Source organism: Anas platyrhynchos, chromosome 3, assembly GCF_047663525.1.
Source record: "Anas platyrhynchos isolate ZD024472 breed Pekin duck chromosome 3, IASCAAS_PekinDuck_T2T, whole genome shotgun sequence".
Classification (NCBI taxonomy): Eukaryota; Metazoa; Chordata; class Aves; order Anseriformes; family Anatidae; genus Anas; species Anas platyrhynchos.
Genome location: NC_092589.1, coordinates 87,929,549 through 87,948,779, shown reverse-complemented (window position 1 = coordinate 87,948,779; position 19,231 = coordinate 87,929,549). Strand labels below are relative to the sequence as shown.

Genomic DNA, 19,231 nt, shown 5'->3' with positions numbered 1-19,231 from the left:
ATAAATGCATTTATATAAAGTATCTCACCTTCTTCTCCACTAACCAATTCACCCAGCTGTTCATCAACACCAGAGCACACCTGCGAGATGATTTCATTTTGTATATCTACAATTCCATCAAAATTAGCCACATTGAAGACATGTTTCAGTGAAGGCTGAGATGCAATTAGCTTGAGTTCTTTTGCATCTGCTGCTTTGATTCCTAGAAGACACAATAGTCAGGACCATAAGAGGCCATTAAATACCATAAGAGGCCATTAAATACAGCCATCTACAAATGTACTAATAAAGTATCAGAATACCCCGGGAGTAAAGCTGAGTTTAATTCAGTTCTGTCTTCTGTCATTATCAATAACAAAACTACTAAATAAGTTAATGCAATGAAGCAATATACTCCATTTTCAACATGAGAAAATAATGTGATACCTTCAGTAAGGCCAAGGGGTCGCTGGCATTTGCAAACCCTCTTAGTCACCAGATTGAGTTACTATCAATTAATACAACTATTATGTTCCACTCTGGAGGTTACAAATAGCACATTTCAAGGCACACAGATGTGAAAACAGTGGTATAGCAAAACTTTAAACCCAAAATTTGTAAAACACGTCCCTTACTACTTTAGAAATGCTAATCACTTAATCATTAAAAAAACTCAACATACCCAAAGAAAAGACTTCAACTCCTATGTTGCGAAGCTCTCTTGCAGGAATTTCAACTTCATCTTGAGCTTTTCCATCCGTAATGACAATTGCTACTTTGGGAAAGCCTTTTCTTGCTCCAGCAGACTCAGTGAAGGTGTTTTTAACCAAGTAATCAATAGCCTCACCTGAAAACAACACAAGTTGTGCTCTTATTATGCACAAATGAACCAGGATTTAAAGCAAATTTCTCATAAAAAGTAAAATGCTGCATAAACACTTGAGAAATCTGTACCTGTCATTGTGTTGCCACCTTTGTAAGGTATCCTTTTAATGGCATCAATAAGATCACTTCTTCTGAAATACTGATTTAAATTGAATTCTGTTCTTGTATCTGAACTGTACTGAACAACTCCAACTCTTGTCTTTTCTTCCCCAATGTCAAAAGCTGATATGAGGGCAACCATGAAGTCCAGAATATATCTGAAGTTATTTCTCCCTACACTCCATGAACCATCTACCAGGAAAACTAAATCTGTTGTTGCACTTATGGAGCATCCTGGAATACACACACACACACACACACACAAAAAAAAAAAAAAAAAAAAAAACTTTGTTAGCAGATGAACAGTTTCATTCTTACAAATCAGTAAGAAATGTCTTACAGAAACTTAGTAGATAAAAGTCAAAATCAACAGATATTGAATAGACTCATATTCTCTCATATTCTTATCTGGAATATCTTATTTGAGGAAGCGTTATTCACCTAGGTGAACACAGATAAGAGACCTTTAGCTGCCATTACCAAAAGGGAACTGTTACTTACAAATTCAGTTTTGAGACACCTCTCATTCTATTCTGCAAGATCTGTTTTCCTACAGCAGATGACAACTCACATATAAAACTTTTTGAAATAGTTTGATGTTATGGGAACATATAAATTTGTTACCACTTCTGCTTTCCATCTTTATCTCCCCATAGTAATTGCAGTTTCTTCTGCAATTCCCTTGTATCCATAAGATAATGACCTTTATTGATAGGACTAAGACACTTGTGGATTTCCTTAATTAGTTGTATGAAATTTTAGGTTTCAGAACCAACTCTGCGGGTCATCCTTTCAGTGTAGCTACGAATTCCTTCCATCTTCCAAAGTTTTCTTAAGTCTGGACAACTTTAAAAGTTAACTTTATTGCTAAGTTACAAAGGTAAGCAGCTTAACTTTATAGGGCCCTTGATCCAGATCTAAATTATCTGTAAAACATCAGATAAACTGAAAGAAAAAACATCTTACTTTGTAATTGAGTCTCAACCTTCTTTTCTTCTGGTATCCCTGGACCACCTGTCTGAACTGCACAAAGCACAACGTAGGCAGAATTAATGGAGGAAATTAGGATAATTTTTTAACATCAAAGGAAAGTGTGTAAAGAATTAGGGACACAAATCTGACAAGCCTCAGAACATGAATACATGAATACAAGTTATGAATACATCCCCTGTAATTGTAGAATTGATGACATAGCATTCAGGGCAACACAAAATACAGAAACTAGATTAACTAGGAATCCTCTGTACTTGTATATCTCTAGGTAATAGATGAAATACCCCTCTCTAACACATTGGGAAGCTCATCATAAGTAATTTTCCTGTGGTTGTTTGTGTAGTCTGAGACATGTGACAAAATGTGTCATAAAAGACAGTCTGCTGTGTTTAATTCACAGTTATTAAATATAAATGATTAAAAAAATCCTCACAGAAATCCAGTCCAATTCATTTCTTAACTGAAGTCAATGACAGTCTTCCCTTTGAATGCAGATGCAGTTGATAGGAAGTAGGTCTATGTCAGCTAAACATAGCTTTGCAGTAGTCTTCTGCAAAGACCTCTGTATGAGTTGTATATCCATGCTACATGCTAATCTCCTCTTATCTCTGCTCTTGCAATAAATTATGCTCAATGCAAAAAAAAAAAAAAAAAAATCAGTTGAGGAACTGGAACAAAGCCAAAAAAGCCTAAAAAAGCCCTGGCAGCCAAGAGAGCAAACCACATTTTGGGATGCATTGAATTCAGCGTAGCCAGCCAGTCAAAAGAAGTAATTCTCCTGCTATATTTAACATTGCTGCAACTTTACATTGAATACCTGTGCAGATCAGGGCTTCACAATGTAAAAGGGCTGTTAAGATATTTGAAAGCATCCAGAGGATAGCCACAAAGCTGGTAAAAGGGCTAGAAGGACCTATGAGGAGAGGCTGAGGACACTTGGATTGACTAGCCTGGAGAAAATAAGGCTGAGAGGCAACCTCATTGCTCTCTGCAACCTCCTGAGGAGGGGAGTGGAGAGGGAGGTGCCAGTCTCCGCTTCTTGGTAACCAATGACAGGACACATGGGAATGGCACAAAGCTGTGCCGGGGAGGTTCAGACTGGACGTTATGAATAGATTCATCACCATGAAGGTGGTCAAGCAGGTTTCCTAGAGAGGTGATTGATGCCCCATGCCTGTCAACATTCAAGAGACGTTTGGATAATGCCCTCAATAATATGCTTTAACTTTTGGTTAGTCTTGAAGTGGTCAGGTGATTTGGACTACATGATCTATGCAGGTCCCTTCCAAATGAACTATTCGATTCGATTCTATTCTATTCTCTCTGTTACATGTACTTACTTGTTAGTTGGCCAAAAACAGGTAGACTCTCCTCTCTCTCATCATATGAAGCTATTGATACAACATACTCTATATCAGGTATAAGATCTGATAAGACAGTTTGGGTAGTGCTAGGTGAAAGAGTAAATTCTTTAGTTGGTCCATCTGCAATAAATATATAAAACGGTTAATGCGGTACTTAAATCCAGTAATATCAATGACAAGTTGATCATAAAACAACCAAAAAATGCAACAAAGAATAATATATCTAAATATCAAGTGACAATTTTAGAATTATATGATTTCTTTTTTTTCCTGAAATATTTTGAAACATGAAACTTCTATCTAACCTGTTTCAGTACTGAAAAAATTACAGCGGTATTTAATAAACTTCAGGAAATTTGAAACTTAAAATGCACATACAAAATGTACTATAATTTAACAAATCATGATCCAGTTCTGGTCTAGTATCAGATTTACACCGATTATTTCTCAAAATTATATAAAATAACAGATGTCTTACACAACCATTATTATGTCCATGTTATGGAAGTTAGATGACATCACTTCATCACTACCTGACATATGCAATATCTCCCTTGGGAGAGGTACTTGTAAGAAGTACAATGCAATTTCCTAACTTTAAGGTAAAAGCACAGAAGAGCAGAGTGAGGATTTTACCTTCTTGTTCCTTGCCAAGGAAAAGAAAACAAAGCTTACTATCTGCAGTTCCCAAAAGGTAAATGCTGAGGTAAGAAAAATTCTAACTTGGGACAGTCATAAACTTCAGAAAGATGTCAACAGCTGTTCTCATACCTAACTAGATACAAGTAAAAATGAACCCAACTTTTACAAAAATTAAGTAACAAAATTTTATAGAACTTACCATTTGTAGGAACAACAGTTATCCTGTAACCCACTATTTCATCTGGTGGCCTTTTCCATGACATTTGAACATTATGTTCATCTATAATTGTAAAATTCAAGTCTGACGGTGGATTAACTGCAAAAGATTTATACCAGGTGGATGTTTAAAAGTTTGAACAAGCTTTGGCAAATGAATAAATAAAATAATGTTGAGCAAAGCTTACTAAACTTGTCTTTGCATAAATTTGTTTCCAACAAATATAAAGAGATATGTTGTTGGAAAAAGAGTAAAATAAAAGCCGACAAAATATGACAAAACATCAAAGAGTATACGCATTACAGAGGACAGCACAGAACATATGTTTCTTGAGTTGCCAAGACATTCAAGAATGGCCAGCAAAATCAAGCACAATAGAAAACACATTTGGATACATGTACAATGAGTTCACAGATAATCACCACATATGCAAACATTTCACATAACAATTAAAGGAAATTTTTGTACATGCTGGGTGCAATGTCAAGCATGCCAAATCACAACCTGCTTACAATACCATGAGATCATTTAGAACATTGAGGACACAGCACTCTTCTTAATTAGACATCAAAGAATTGATCAGCTTTTGAGTATAGTCTCTGCACAGCCATATTTCTTATCAATTTCACTGATTCTAGAAACTTGGCAGAGAAAAAATATATATTTTTAAGAATACAGGGAAAGATTGGGCATTTAATGTTCAGTAAAACAATTTCTGTTAGGGTCTAGATAGGAATATACATGTAAAATGTATATCAGTAATAATGATAGACTGATGTATCATTTTATTTCAAAATAAGGAAAGCTCCACCCCTTGGTTCCTAGGAGCCACTAAAGAGACATACTTTGCATATGGCTGCAAAGAATGGAGGAATTAAGGGGTGAATATATGGGGTTAGTAATAGTTGGAATTTGCTGAAATATTTGAGCTGATGTGAAAGCTCACAAAAAATAAGGTTCTACCTGTTTACACCAGATTGCTGTACAAATTCAAAGGTGTAAACTGATGTTTTCATGTTCCCTTTGCAGCAGGTGTACCCATACTAGTAGTGGCATTTTGTGTCAAAATGCCAGTATGGTTCCATACATCACAATGGTTAATTATGAAAAGACAACATCAAAGTATACTTATGGACATTTATTTTACAGGATCTATAGAAAACAGCGAAGAGGGTACCAGTGATCTGAACAAATGACTGCAAATAAAACTTATAGGAGCTGATGACAGAAGTAACTGAACAGTACAGAAAGAAATAGTTTACATACGCTATTTTGCAGCATCATGCATATGTAAATGAAATGTTGATTATTATTTTTTTAGCTTCCCACAATGGACAAAAGCCTCCATGTACAAGGTTCATTACACAAAGACGTTTCATAAATATTTTATAATGATATTCTCTTTGTAAAATTGTCATGCTTATTCATGCAATATTTTACTGACTCACTGTCAGTGCATGGTAGGTGTATTATATATTATTGTTTAAATAGGTCTACAAAGTAAGATTAGATTCAGCCATACTTTCCTTTACTTCTGCAGACCATTTTGCAGGCATACTTAATAGACAGACCTTTCACGCTTTCATGGAAGATCTCCATCATAACTCAAATAAGACTTTTGTTTTGGTTTTGAGCATAATTTAAAGAGCAGATCAAGAAATAAATGCTAGAACATATGAAACTTATGAAAAGACACTGTCCAATTACAATAAGTAACACTGAACTCCAAAAATGGAAACAAATTTTGTAGGAGGTTTTGGTTTTTTTTTCTTTTAATTTACTGTCGTTTCCAACCATAGGATAATATGGCTTTGAAATACTGATACAATAAATACAGTAGTATTGAAGTAATTGTTATTTTTCCTATTGTCCATACACAGGCAGTGAGATTAGACCATTAACCTGCATGCACATTTTATTCATCATTCAATTTATGAGTATCACAATGCTAGAGACAGCGGGGTAGTTACTTAGTATCAAAATCATGCAACACATGTTAATAGTAAAATACACTTAGGTAATAAGAATATCATTATAAAATATTGTTTCAGTAGCAATGGCTCAGGACAAATTTAATGCAAAGGCAGAGACAACTGACCTGAGCATGCTTTTAAAAAAATTCAGTACATGGAAAAAATAGCGCCACCAACCTTGCAAGTAAATTGGCATGTTGCAGCAGAGACTTTAGGCTTTAACTGCTGAAGGACAGCAGCAGCCCAACTTGTTGATATCCAAATGACCGGATTCCAGATAAACTGAAAAACTGACTGTGAGGAAAAGTCTTGAACATTTTAAAGGATTTTAATCTGCTTTATGAAAATTCAGATGTGGATCTCGACAGTTAAAAAGAGTAATACATTGATACATAATGAACGTATCCATTCACCCAGGTATTCACGGTCTTTTAGAACAATGGTGTCGCAGAGGACCTCAGAAAGTTCCCTTGCCCATCCCATGGTCAAGACAAAATCAGCTATCCCATGTCACTCCTGACATGGTTGCTCAGATCATTCTTAAAGACCTCCAACATGGGCGAAACTATTGGATTCCTTCAGAAATCCTCCAGTGCCTCACTCCCCTTATCACCAACATCTTAGCCCAGTCTTTGTTGCTGCAGTTTAAATCCATTCATTCTCAGCAGATGGCCTGTGATGGGCCGTCAAACTAAAGCACTGAGTGTTTCTCCCATGGAAATGTGAAAAGGAACTCTGCTTGAGTGAAGAAATGCAAATTTGGATCCAGTGTCATCAAAATGTCTTCTGAGTGGCTCATGAGCTTTTGGTACTCCAAGAGAACCTCCAAAACATCCACCAGCCTGCATGTGGAGCAAATCTCACCCATGTGAAACTGGCTGCAGGACCAAGACCAAACCATGGTCATATGACTGAGAGAAGCAAGGTGATCAGAAGTACAGCAAAATATTTAGATGATAAAAACCTTATCACCACCATCAAGAGGGCAACTGGTACTCCACCAGTTCTCCAAGAAATTCTTCTTCCAGAACGGAATTCACCACTGGAAAAACAAGACAGCTGCAATATGTAATCAGACCAGACCTGGTTCTGGTGGGAGTTTGTCCCATTGCAGGGACAAACCTTAAAACTCCACTCAACAGAGGCTAAGCTTTATTCAAGCAAGCAGTTTTGATGTAAGACTACTTGCCTAAGTGAAGCAGTGCATCTGCGTCCAGTGCCATGACAGTGAGGATCAGTCTGGCCCTGTGAGTATCAAAATCCAGGACAAACCTCTCATTGACTCATCAAGGTAGAGGATCATGATTGTAATGTGATGATACTTCAGTGTTCCCTTCATACATGCAAATGTATGGCTTCCCTACAGGTTTCCATTGTCGTGAAAACTTAACTTGATGTATAATGTCAATTTTTAATATTTACACTGTGTTAATTTCCACCACTCTTAGAACTATGATAGTTTCCTCCGTTGTATATCCTGCTTCATGCACCACAAAGAAAACAATAACAATATTTCATATTTCATAGACATACTTCATTCACTCTTTGTATTATATGCATATGTAATAACAGTATATTTTCATAAACAAAAAATATACAGCAAAGAATCTTTCAAATGTTATGTATGTCCTATGTTAGCTTGTATTACTTAACAGGTAATACAAACCAAATGTGTTAAAGTCTACAGCTTTTTAGAGATAAGACAATGTGACTGCTAGAGGATCCCAATGAATATCTTAACAAGTTAGATGAAAAATATAATCAGCAGATCAAGCAATTTAAATCCCAAACTAGTCTTAAAAGTAATATAATTTGGAAGTAGCTGCACTCCACAGTCCTTATGTGAAACAAATTTGTAATTCCATCACTGGAAAAGACTAACACTAATTAGTAAAATAACATATTAGCCCATGTTAAAATAGTACACAGGCCATGGTAGCTGAACAATAAGGCCACTTGCTCTCACTGAGATAAGCCCCACCAATGCTGGAAGAGGCCAAAACTCATGATCTACTTTTTTCTTCCTATATTGGAGTGACACGGTTAACTAGATCACCAACCCAGACAAGCTCCTCTGAAGTCAATCTTGCCAGTCTGAGTGGGAGAAGGAATGATCTCTGGCCTAGCAATGTAGCAAAGAACAGCTTCTCATCCTTGCTAGATATTCATTGCCAACAACACAGAAACATTGTCATCTGTACGGCTTCATTTCTTTTTATTTTATACGTATATGCAAAGTTTCTTCAAAATACGAGATATGTAGCTCACATAAGTGTATTTTGAAAGAAAAACAGCTAAATGTGTATACTTACACATATGAAGATGTATGCCATTAAGCATAGTTGCATGTTTACATATGTACTCTGCATGCATGAATATTGACCAAATTCTAGGCATGTTTGTGCATACATATTTGTGTGCATGTGTGTATTTACATAGACAGACACATACACTTTGCTTCTAATTCTAATTAGAATTAGGAAAAACAGGTAGTTACAGTCACCATCATGTATATACAAAGTGCACTTTCATGCTTCAGTCTACATGGTTCTGTCTTTGGGAATTCAAAAATCAACAGCTAATTTATCAAAAGATAGAAAACAGACATCAAAAGATAATAAACTAATGGTCCCACCAACCAGTTCCAAAGCTAATTAGGTGGATAACCTTCAAAGTTTCAACTATCCTGGGTTGTCTCTAAAACATTCAATGAAAAACTTTCTGATCCTCTGTACATACTGTGCTGCAATTATTTGTCACTTACTGTATTGAATGTCCTGGAGACAGATGCTTCACTTCACAAACCTTATCCTACACTACGTCCCATGCTTGGCTCAGTGATTCCCTCCTTCTCTATACCTTAGCAAACAGACTTTTCTAGGTCTGAACCAATTCCTGAAACATATAAAAGTCAGAGCCACCACATGCTCAGTGAGGTCACACAGAACCAATGATTTCTTTGTTACTTTTTTGGGCCTTTGAAAATCCCTTGATTTTAGCAAATGTCACACACTACACAAGCCACAACATGATAACAGCACTACCTTGAGATTACAACAAACAGGTTATTCGCGTACTACTCTACTTGGCTTAACCATAACTAAAATTAAAATAATGAAAACATTCTCTTCTAGCAGAAGGACACAGATTTCCCCCTGACTGCATGTGATCACAGATGGAAAAAATACTATGACAGAAAAAAATCTCGACACAAGGACATATGCCAAACACACTGCAGTATTGCAGTGCTGGACCAAAAGGGCAAGAAACAACTTAAATAAAGCATAAAATACAGCATCATACACAAGAAGTTTAAGGCCAGAGAGAGACATCAGAAGGACTGCAAATTAAAACAAGTACAACTTCATTGTAAAAGAAATGCACAGAAAAACAGAGCTTGAAAACAGATTTGCTTTCTTGTCCAGGATAAATAAGCAACTTCCCCAGTAAAATGCCATGAATGTATTCAGACTATAAGTTGATTTTACCCCCTCCACTGCCACAGTAAATGTCCAAACAGAAAACCCTGCTTTGCTGTATCTTTGTAGAAAAGCTCTAACACCATTAACAGCACTTCACTGCTGTGCCAACAGCAACAGAGCACTGCTCTCACGAAGGACTTGGAGAGCAGCTGTGATGCTGATGAAGAACCAGTTGCATCCTGGAGTATTTAGGAATGTGAACAGCAGTATCAGATAAACACCAGATCTGCTCCCAGGGGAGACAGAAAAAAAAAAAAAGTGAAAGCTGAAAGAAGACAGAAGAACAGAAGAACTTTGTTGTTGCTTCCCTCTGCTTTCATGCCACCTTCCCATCCCAGATCAACTTTGACCACATCATATGCTCTTCTCCCTTATCCCCCCTCTCACTTTGTCATCCCACCAAGCATCTTCATATAGCTCAGGGAAAGAAAATTCATCTCCTGAGACTGCTATAGGGAGAACCAAAGGAATAAAAGAAGAAAAAAAAAAAAAAGGAGTAAAAAAAAATGCACAGTCATACAACTGTACTAGCAGCCTGAGAGAGGACTGGTGGGAGAAGACTTTGGCACAGGGTGATGTGGAACTGGGAGGAATAGACAAAAGGGACAAACATCCATAGGAGAAAGTCAGTTCAGCAGACAGGAGTTAAGCTGGAATGAGATCAGAACCAAAGACACAATATTCAATGTACAAAATGACACGAAATTAAAGCACAAAGTTAAAACAGTGCAGAAAGATGGACAGCATTGTCAAAAAATAAAAATAATAAACAAAAAAAAAAAAAAAAAAAAAAAAACACTATGAAAGGCTTTACAACAGCAGTTCTCACTAGACTCACTAGAGCAAGTCTTAAGGTATTCCTAGTTTTGAATTTCTATTTTCAGCACCACTATTTCTCACTGCTCTTCCTGCTCAAAACACTTTCCTGTTCTCTACCTCAGAACCTTGGAGCTATGAGAACTTTCACTTAGAAAACCAATCTCTGTAAGTTATGCATTTTACTTAACACAGATTTCTGAAGCAGAGCAATGTCAGTCCTACCCAGGAGTGCTCCATAACTTACAAGATCAGCCTCTGTTCATTCTTCTACTGAACAATGGTGCGTGCTTCACAATGAAAGCTAAACACACATGGCCAGCTTGACTGATGTATCTAGTTTCAATCTTACAAAATAACTATGTGCTTCTCCCATACATTTTTCTAGCTTTCATCAGCAGTACTCAAACTACAAGTGTTTTAATCCACAACACATCTAAATGAAACACCTTCACCCATATTTTTTGAAATAGTCCACTCCACAATCAACAATGTAGGACAACCGCAACATCACTCAAGCTCCAAACAAGCTCCCTCCTAGAACAGGCAAGAATGCACAAAAACATACACTCCCTTCTTCCATCAAAACCATACACTTCCTCTGTTTTCTCCAGCACAGTGGTCCTGCATTTGAAATGCAACTCTGAAATGACTTTAAATGACCTTTTTAGTTCTTCAGCCAACAACAACGTAGCGTGAGAGGGAGGCAGCAGGCTGATCCTCTCCTAGGGTGACCAGATGTTGTACTAGTAGCAGAAATGCTATACTTTCCAGAAAGCTGGTCTCCTTTATGCCTGCGTGACCCCGCGCTAGCAGTTGAGCTGAGGGGGGAAACATCCCAGAGACGTCCCTGACACGCCATGCTTTTAGCAGCCATCAGCCAAGACAGCCAGGCCCAGACACAGACAATTGGGGCAGGCCACAATCAGAGAATTTCTTTCAGCCCGGTACAAAAAGAGGAGCAAGGGAAAAACTGAATTACCAGTCACTGGCTTCTGCTTTTCCCAGTTCAGACCCAGGGCGCACCCTATGATGGAGGTCCCAGAGGTCAGACAAGTCATTTCAACACAGGCTGTTCAGCGCAGCCTCACATCTTTTTACTTCTCCTGGCAGAGCCTGCTAACAGGACTGCTGTTACTGCAGCCTGAGCCGTTCAGCCCACGCAGAGGTTACCTCACACTCGATGCTAATCCACCAGGGTGGCAGAGATGCCATGGCAAGAAGGCAAGACTGGCGCAGTGTGTCTCCCCAGGTCTTCAACCCACAGCAGGATGCTGCCATGGGCTGACAGGGACCTTAACCTCCAGCAAGACCAGGGGCCCATGAGGAGGAAGAGGAGGAGGAGGAGAAGAAGAAAAAGGCCACTTTGGGGACGACGGTGCCACACGCATGCCAGAGCTATAGAGCCCAGTGGCCACAGCAGTGCCTGGCCCAGGCCCAGACACCCTTTGGCAAACATCTCCCCAGGGACATCCCCCAGACCAGGGCCACCGCAGAGACCGAAGTGTCCCCAAGGAAGGGTCGGGCCACCCCAAGGGCTCGGCCGGGGGTCGCCCCGCCGAGCAGGGGTGGCCAGGAGGCTGTCAGGGCAGAGGCGAGGAGGCTGGCCCGAACAAAACACACAGGCGCAGAGAGCCAGACTCTGTTGGAGTATTTTATTTCAGAGCTGCGGGTGGTTTTGGGTGGTGGGTTTCTCATTTCCTCTCTCATCACGACTAACCACAACTGCACAGCCCAGCAGAGCTCCAGCAGGCATGGGGCAGCAGCGTGGGCCCCAGCGGTGCCCAGGGCTCCTCGGGGTGCTGAATTTCCCCCGGGGTGGCCGCCGGCCCACAGGGCGGTGTGGACAGCACACCACAGAGACAGAGAGAGGGAGCTATGTTTCGGCTGACCAGCCGGGAGAAACAGAGCACAGAAGGAGCTGGGCAAGGAAGGAGAGGCGTTTCTCTGAAGGAGAGAAAGAGAGAAGGTGAAGGAGTGACACTCAAAAACAGAGAGGGAGAGAGTCGGCAGCTCGGGCCTGGTGGGAGGTTATCTCACAGGGGGGCACCCCGCGCGAAGGGGCAGGGGGTTCGGTTACCTTCAGCCTCGATGGAGGAGAGGAGGGCGGCTGCACACAGCGCAGCCACCGCCGAGCACAGCACTGTCTTCATTTCTGACCTTTCGGCTCACAACAACATGAATGAATCTGCAGCAGTGGGGGGGAAAAAAGGGAAGAAAGAAGGACATCAGTCGCATGGATTAGAGGCTGGTGTGGGTGTATTCATGAAACATAAAAAAGATGAACCATGGATTTCACTTTGTTCCCTTATCCCCAGCCCCCACCCACGGGACCAGGTTAAAACCTCTAGACTTGAAAGTCGTCCAGAACTGTGACAGAGCTGCATGACTAACTGGAGAGTCTAGTCTCACAATAATGTGCCTTTTGTTACTGAACCCTTTCTAATCATGGTAAGTACACAGCTTTGACCTCGTTAGGGTTAATATGATTGGGGAAGCGCGGTGAAGATCCATGCCTCTGCACGGCAGGAGCCAGAAGGGAGCTCCATGACTTCATCGCCGAGTGTGATGATAGCTAATTCAGAGGTCATTTCTGCCTTGAATCAACCAAATGTCTCTTTCAGCTGGGGATTTCATTCGGCTTCTTTTTCATAACTGCTGAAGCACTTAGTTAGCTGGGTTTTAGTGGTCTCAAGGCATCTTGGAAACTGTAATAAAAGTTTTTTTTGAGGCATTCTGCCTACAAATGTGCTATTCTTCATTTCTCGAAGGTCTGAAATAGATTATACAGAAGTGTGTGTAACACAACTGAAACCTGACACGTCTGTCTAGCCATGATGTTTCAACATCTGATAATTCATTTACACATTCTGAGAGAAAATAGATTTAAAATACCCTATAAAGAGCAGGCGGGCGAAAGAGTCTCACAATCACTGCAGGTTGTCTAGCAAAATAGGTGGGATTAGGCAACTTTAGTGGCTCCTAGTCACAAGCAGCTAGATCTTTTTAACTCTCTGTGCTCAAAGTCTTGTCAAACTGCTCCCGATTACTCCAGCAAAACTTCCAAATGATTTTTCTCCTAAGTAAGGACCAGTATGTGTGGCCCTCATTACGTATGCATATAAGTGTTTCCAAAGTTTGTTTGTTTTTTAGCTCGGGAAGTAGGGGAGGGGTAATTTGTTTGAATAAAGCCATAAATGCATCACATAACATACATCATAATTAGTCTGGAGAAAAGAGAACCCCACAAGCAATTAGGCAACAGATTTTATCATGAAGGTGCCAAGAGCAAAACAAAAGAAAAATACATAAATCATTAGCCATAAATCATAGCAGAAACAGCTGAAGGGGAAAATATTCTTCTGCCATCTAGAGAGCTAACCAGCAAGGCGCATTTAGCAGGCTACCAAAATCCAGGAATGCCTTTCCCGGTTATTGACACTGTGCTTAGCAGTCTTCTGCCGGTCGTCTGCCGGGCAGCTGGGTACACTTGCCTTAGCCAACTGATTATACTACACATAAAATTACCAAGAGCCCAACTAAAAACTAACCAATCTAAGCAATCATTTCAGTCCAGTGATACAGTGGGGGAACCGAGGAGTAAAATTGACTGCAACGAGTTTCTGACACTAACACAAGGACCAAGGTTAGCATGAGCTTGCTCTGAAAGCTCCAAAATCTTCTCACCACCCTGCGTGGGAAACGGCTGTCCCCGAGCACAGTTTACGCATTCTGCAGTGAGTTTAAGGATCACTTAAACAACGCTTAAAAGGACTTTTGTCCTGGAAATCTTGTGTGGGCTTGGAGTGCCATCTTTTGATCCTCCAGAAGAACAACCAAAATTATTCATCTTGCAAAGGCATCTTGGAGTTCACCACTGCTGCAAGCCTACCGTTCCCAATCTACATTTTTCTTTCATGCAGCAAAACTTCTCAGCCAAAGCATTCACTAGAAACACCTCGTTCCCTTCTCTCAGAGATGTGTGAAAGAAAGCCTGGAAGTGCTGGAGGAGAGGTCCTTGAGCTGGCTCAGCAGGGACAAAAGCAACCGTAGGAGCATGACTAAAGGCTTCATCTTAAGAAACCACTTTCAAATAAAATAAATACAAAGCAACACCAGTAGCAGTCCAACCTCACACCAGTTCAGACTACCAAAGGTAAATAATTTTACAGACCGTACAGCGAGCAACATTTACCGCTTCCGAGCCGGCAGCAAGACCCTAGAGGACACAGGCAAGCAAACAGACGGGAAAACCCCACGGGCTACCAAAGCCACCAGCCCTGGGAAGGGGCGCAAGAAGGAGAGGGAGCTGCGGGCACCGGGGCAGAGCGCCGGGCTCTAGCCAAAGCCAAAGACACCGCTTCCCCCGGCATTTCGGGACGGGGCCGAGGGGACGGGGTCCCCCGCGTCCCTCCAGGCTGCCAGCAGCCCCCGGCCCCCGCTGTGCCCCATCCAGCCTTCCTCCATCACCGCCACCCTCAGCCTACGGAGCATCGCCCGCGCGGTGCACACGGAGCGGCGGCGGAGGGGGGCGGCCGGGGAAGGATGGGGGGTCCCCGCTGCCGGGCAGGCACAGACCTTCGGGGCCGGCTGCGGGGTGCCGGGGAGGCTCGTCCCGCGGTGCCCGCAGCCGTCGGAGCCGGAGGAAAGGAGGAGGAGGAAAGGATGAAGCTCCGGGGGCACCTGGTGGAGGGAGCGGCGCGTAGCAGCGGCGGCTCGCTCGGCGTAGCTCCCGGCCGGCGTGCGGGGTCCGTCGGGGAAGACTTGCCTCCTCCAAGTGGGAAGAGCCTCTTCTCAATCTGCTCCTTAATAGAGGGCTGTTCCCAACGCTCAATTTACCCTCGTAAGCGGTTACGAAACTGCAGGGAAGGTGGACTGCTGCCACCGGATGATATATGCGCCGCTCTGCTCCAGCGAGGGAAGGGGATCCGCTGCTGGAAACTGGCGCATACCTCCGCGCATTCCTGCGGCATGAGGCGGCCGGGCGCCGCGGCAGCGCGCCCGGGGGCAGGGGCCCGGCCCGCCGCCCCCTCCCTGCCCCGCTCCGGCCGAGCGGTGGAAAAACTGAGTCCCGGGGGGGGATAGGAACGGGGAGGGGGTCCCACGGTGACCCTCCCGACCTGCTGTGTAACCAGCAAAAGACATATGTTAACACCCCCCCCCCTCCCCGACGTTTCGCCTGGGGGGCGAGCCCCTGCCCCTTGCCCCTAAATGTTGGGAGTCTTGAGTTCAAAGCGCACCCCTCGAAGGCAGGCAGCCCCCCTGGGCTCCCGGGGGTCGCACCGCGGGTGGGGACACGAAGGGAGGGGGACATCAAGAGGGGGGATACAGGATATACAGGACACGTAGACCCCTGCTGGGAGCTCGCTCCCGCACCCCTTGGAAGAAGGAAAACCCATAAACCACAGGGATCTCCGCGCTCACCCCTTGGGGACGAAGAGAAAAGGGGGCGAGAACGCGGTCGGGGGGCGCGGAGTGCTGCCCCCCTGCCCCATACGCCTCCCACCCTAAATGCCCCATTCGCCCCCCGCCCTATACACCCCATACGCCGCGGGGCTGCGCCATTCGCGGTGCGGCCGCGCCCCCTGGCGGCACGGCGCGGGCACGGCGCTGCAGGTGCGGGAGCGGGGCGGCGGGACGGTGGGAAACAAAACCAATTAATAGGATAGTAATGACTAGGATTGTAAATAAAATCATTGAATAAAATAATTATCATTATCCTAAATAAAAGAAATTCATATATATATGTGTATATTTATATATACAATTCATCTGGAAAACAAAATGATAAAAGCTGCGGAAAGGGGCAGATGAAGGTGGAGGGGGGAAATCTTGCAAAACTGAGGAGCACTGACACCTCTGGGAGGTCTGTTTGGAAGAGGTCTGTAAGATTTCAGCAGCATGTTGGCCCCCGTCAGCTTTTTGCATGCACGTGAAGCTCTGAGTAGTCAGGACAGGGTCCAGCTGGGGTGGAAGTGCCCGATAGCGGAGATTGATAGTGTGCTGGAGGAAGGCTCCCGGGCCCTTTTCCGCAGGACTGGGAGATCAAGGACGTGTAGACGGAAGGACGTGTCCCTCCTGAGCTGAATTCAGCTGTCTTCATCGCTGAGGCAGTCCCGCCATCTGCATGCGGACCCACATGCTGAAAAGAAAGTGATAACCAGAAGATGTGCACTGACATTTCCAGACACTTTGGAAGTGAGTCAGCTGCTCTTAGGGACATGCCACGGCTTCAGCTGTCTGGTATTGATAAAATGTGCTTCCCAAAAGCATCATCTCCTTCACCGATAAACTGTCAGATGCTCTTGACCTATTGACCCTCTTGCCCAGCTGTTGAGTTGGATTTTTTCCTTCAGCATTTTGGCATAAGGAATTTAATTTCTTCCTATCCAGATCTGATATACGGAAAGGCAGTATTTCTAAGAAATTCATTTTGAGTTTTTAATTTTAATTTCATTTCCTGAGCAAGCATGCCAAGAACACCAATATAAATGTGGTATGTCACGGGAACAATAGCTTCAGAAGAATGGACGTAGGAGCTTGTGAGAAGATATCCTTCCACAGGAAGTGAATTAATGCAAACGAGGTATTTTTTATCACTTGCGCACCAAGACTGCTTTTCTGCTTTTTATAATGTGCTCTGGATTTCTCCGTCATAGGATGACCAAGATGTTGCATTTGTTAAAATCAACTAATGCCAACAATGAGAAAAGAAGAAAATATGTGTTCTTCCATTTAAAATACAAATCACTCAGAACAATTGTTTTTATGTATATAAACACTTTGCTACTAATGTTACAACTGAATTTACATGAGCAAACGTGCTGGAATCAGCGGGTCTGATGGAGGGGCAAGGACCTCACAGCCACCAGTGGGATGATGCATGATGACATATGTATGATGTATGTATGACGAGGGCACTCTCCCCCTTCCCTCACAGCTGAGCTTTGCTCAATTTCCTGGAGTGAAATAAGGCTCAGGATGGCAAGAGCAAATAACTCATTGATTCCTAGGGCAGCAGGACTTCATTCTTACCTTTAACTGACCATATTAACCATGCTCCCACTCATTTACATGCAAAACACACCAACCAACTGCACTGGGAGCTCGTGCTGCCATATATCACAGCAATTAAAAGGCAAAACGGGTTGTTTTTAATCAGCTCTGTTGCTATGTACATTCACAGTCTGAGTACATAATATGTGATGCAGAAGGCATTTCTGAAATGCATAAACATTTACTAACACTCTCCTGTCTGCTTGTTTCCTAGACAAGTGTTAAACACATTAAGACCATGCACTCCAGCTCTGCCATTTTCTTTGCTCTTTAAACTGAATAAAATGAGACCTTATGACAAATTTAAAAGTAAAAAAATCAAAATGTGAATTTGTATTTATACTTTTTAAAATGTTTCCCATTTCTCGTGTGGGTATGTGGTAGTGGTTTTGCAGGTATCCAGGGATTCCTTAGAAAATTTGGAATGGTTTGGGGTCTAGAGTAAATTAGGCTACTTTGTGCTTCTGGCATTTTTCCTTGTTTCCTCAGGCTGTATTGCCAGGGCAGAATAAAACAGGACGTTCTGCATTTCAGCACTGTAAACCTTGAATATCATTTTCCATGTGGATATCACACTAGATTTTGCTTCTGTGGCTTCCCAACAGCCAGTTGCAGCTGCTTTTATGTATGAACATGATAAATGCCTTTACTCATATGTACGCCAACATATGTGTAAGCTTTACGCAGCAGAAGAATCCAAAAAGGTGTCAGCTCCTTGAACATTAAAGACTGAAAGGATGCAACATTCAGTGCTGCTACACGGGCAAAGCTGTGCTGCTACCAGTGCCCTCCGTGCACCGACCCCGTAGGTACTTTGCTGGTTTGTCAGAGCATCTGTCACCACATTGTATGGGAATTAGGCATTGCCTTAATGCCGTCATTTAGGAGGCCCGTTCTTCCCTTACAACACAAAGGTTGACCTTTTCAGCGTGTTGTTTATTCCTTTCTAAATCAGCCATAAAGCCAGTATTGCACGGTATTATATCTGCATCCATCAAATGCTGAAGGAAAAAATACATCAAACTGCTTCCTGCAGGCCCTGCCTTCTCTGAGAGATTTCCAGTCAATGGCATGAGAGGAACTCAGCCTGGTGTTTATTTATTTGGATAATTTCACTTCAGAGCTGGTATTCAGAGAGCAGTACTGGTTTGACCTCTCGTAATGAGGAATGGCTTCTTGTACTAACTGCGTTCATAGAGAACTGGTTCTGTCTGAAATCCACTCATTTACTGAAGCAGTGCCCCTGCAGAGTGTTACAGCTATGAAATAATTATCTACCTCACCAGGTGCATTTTCTGTACCAACTATTTATTCATTTCATTTCTATAACCGATTTTTCCCATCGTGTAATACTCTGGAAGTAAGGAATGATCATGGCACCAAGTAAGCAGAGCTGGGAAAGTAAATAAATCATTCAAATGCAGAGGTATAAATAGAAGAGAACTGGCCTTCTAGTGCAATTGTGGAGTCTTATAAAAGCCTGTTTAAAAGTTTAAAAATCATCAGCCACTGGCTGCTACTTGCAGAACAACACAGAAGTGTCTGAGTTTAATTCAAGTACAATAAAAGTTCAGTAGCCATGAGTTCCCTTACATTTGGTAACCCTTCAACTCTTCCAGTGTAGTCACCCACTACAAAGAAGATATTAATCCACAGCAAGGTGTGAAATGGTGCAGTGCCAGGCTCTGAAGCTGAACATTTTGCTAATTCTTCTCAGTACATCTA

General features: G+C 42.3%; 1 protein-coding gene across 10 annotated transcripts in view; it reads right to left on the bottom strand.

The window, feature by feature from the left end:
* Window positions 1-15,362, bottom strand: part of COL12A1 (collagen type XII alpha 1 chain) — a 96,598-nt gene extending 81,236 nt beyond the window's left edge. For 3 of the 10 annotated variants that reach the window (XM_038177722.2, XM_038177723.2, XM_038177720.2), the window contains exons 1-8: window positions 15,134-15,362; window positions 12,531-12,638; window positions 4,162-4,278; window positions 3,297-3,440; window positions 1,930-1,986; window positions 934-1,197; window positions 662-826; window positions 29-202 (exon numbers count right to left, since the gene is read on the bottom strand). In XM_038177722.2, the coding sequence (XP_038033650.2) occupies window positions 29-202; window positions 662-826; window positions 934-1,197; window positions 1,930-1,986; window positions 3,297-3,440; window positions 4,162-4,278; window positions 12,531-12,603 (994 nt within the window). In that variant the 5' untranslated portion in view covers window positions 12,604-12,638; window positions 15,134-15,362. Of the gene's footprint in view, window positions 1-28; window positions 203-661; window positions 827-933; window positions 1,198-1,929; window positions 1,987-3,296; window positions 3,441-4,161; window positions 4,279-12,530; window positions 12,639-15,028 lie in introns of all 10 variants that reach the window. The other 7 variants (XM_072036267.1, XM_072036268.1, XM_038177724.2 and 4 more) reach the window with 5 other exon arrangements.
* Between the last annotated feature and the right edge of the window lie 3,869 nt (window positions 15,363-19,231).